This window comes from Asparagus officinalis, unplaced genomic scaffold, assembly GCF_001876935.1.
Source record: "Asparagus officinalis unplaced genomic scaffold, Aspof.V1 AsparagusV1_Un3320, whole genome shotgun sequence".
NCBI lineage: Eukaryota > Viridiplantae > Streptophyta > Magnoliopsida > Asparagales > Asparagaceae > Asparagus > Asparagus officinalis.
The window spans coordinates 1-1,956 of NW_017975579.1; the positions used below are offsets into that span (position 1 = coordinate 1).

The window sequence follows — 1,956 nt, forward strand, 5'->3', positions numbered from 1 at the left end:
AAAAAAAAGAAAAGTGGCTTGTCCTTAGTGGAATGTAACTATGATCCTAAATGTATTGATACAGCTCCATGCATCTTGATTATTGTTCAAGAAATATATTTTGCTCAAGGGTCACAACAAGCATAAGTATGAATGACCTTAGTGGCTTGTCTTTTTTAAGAAATTATTCAATATGCCTTTTTTGAAGGGAAAATTATTCGGTATTCATTTTAGTAAAACTATGCTACTTTCAATAACTAAAAGAGGGTAAAACTTCAGCATATTCTAATCATATATGTTTGATGATAAAAAGAAACAAAACAATATTATAAATTATCTGTTGTTATCTGGAAAGAAACAAAATAACCATTATGAACCTATGAAACCAAAAAGCTTCTTCAACGATTTCTTTCTTTACGCACTTTCCATCTAAGAGTAGATGTCCTCATTGTAGGGTGCATTTGGGAACCATGGTATGTCCTTCATTGCTATGGTGCTTTTATCAAAATAAAAATACCATGTGTTTGGGAACCATGTTGTTTTTATGATAAAAAAATATCCAAAAACAACAAACACCACATTTATTTTAAAACACCTTTTAGGTGTTTGGAAAATAGAATATAGTATATTAGTTAATATAAAATATATTATAACATATATGTTATATTTCATATATGATATTATTACAATATAATATATGTGTATGGAAATGGTCGAACTAGTATTGATCAAGAAACTCAAATTTGTGTTTTCAAAACACTTTGGAAGAAAACAAAAGGACATGGTGTTTCTTTAGAAAAACACCACAAAAAATTCACAATGGTATCCAAAAACACTCGACGTGGTATTACAGATCTTGGTCTCACATACTTACAGTCCAAGATGGATAATCATCCACAAGATTTTCGTAGAATTTACCGCATGTACCCAGATTGCTTCATGAAGTTATGCAATATCTTGAGAGAGCGGGGTCATATACAAGACACATACCACATTAGTGTTGAGGAGATGATTGCTATTTTTCTTCTCACGGTTAGTCAGAATCAACGATACTCTGTTGCAACTGATCGATTTGATCGTTCAAAATGGACCATCAGTGTATGTTTCAATAAAGCATTACAGGCCTTGGTAACTTTAGCATCATGCTTGATGGCATCACCCCCTACTGATCCACCTGATAAGGTTAAATCAGAATCTCGCTTTTGGCCTTATTTCAAGGTAATTCTTATTGCTTTAGATTTTACACACACACAGACACACATGCGTGCGCGCCACACACACATCACTTGAGATCGTCTGACACATTGATTATTCAGGACTGTATCGGTGCAATAGATGGGACTCATATACCGTGCATGGTGTATAACATAGATCAGACGCCCTATCGAAATAGACATGGTTTTCTCTCTCAGAACGTCTTGGCAGCTTGCACATTTGATCTCAAATTCATTTATGTCTTAGCTGGGTGGGAGGGTTCTGCTAATGATGCAAGAGTCTTGAAGGATGCAATGAGTAGACCTTATGGACTTCCACTTCCACAGAGTAATAATCTTTTTTATATGCGGATGATGACTCTGATGAAGAAGATGAGTTACAGACTTAACAGACTCAACGAGCAGCTGCAGGAGCTTGGAGAAATTCTATGGCAGAGGCCATGTGGGATGATGGAAGTCGAGTCACTCTAGGGATTTAGATTTTTATTTAGTTGTAAAATATTTTATTATTTGAGATGAATAGAAATATTTTATTACATTATATTTTATAGTTATTACTAGACTAATCAATTGCTTATCAATCTTATATTTATTTTAATATACAATTATTAACAATAATAATTTATACACACCATTACTCTACCAAATTATCCTACCAAATTATCACACTTCATAAAATTATCCACCATTATCTCACTAAATTATCCTATCAAATTATCCCACTTCAAGAATTATCCATCATTGTTCCACTAAATTATCCCAG

At 33.2% G+C, this 1,956-nt stretch overlaps 1 protein-coding gene across 1 annotated transcript; it reads left to right on the forward strand.

Moving 5' to 3' along the window:
- Positions 1-798: 798 nt before the first annotated feature.
- LOC109828668 lies at positions 799-1,521 on the forward strand (the record flags this gene model as incomplete). Its single annotated transcript, XM_020395614.1, has 2 exons — positions 799-1,197; positions 1,296-1,521. Coding segments are annotated over exons 1-2 (625 nt in total), but the record flags the coding sequence as incomplete, so codon positions are not given.
- Between the last annotated feature and the right edge of the window lie 435 nt (positions 1,522-1,956).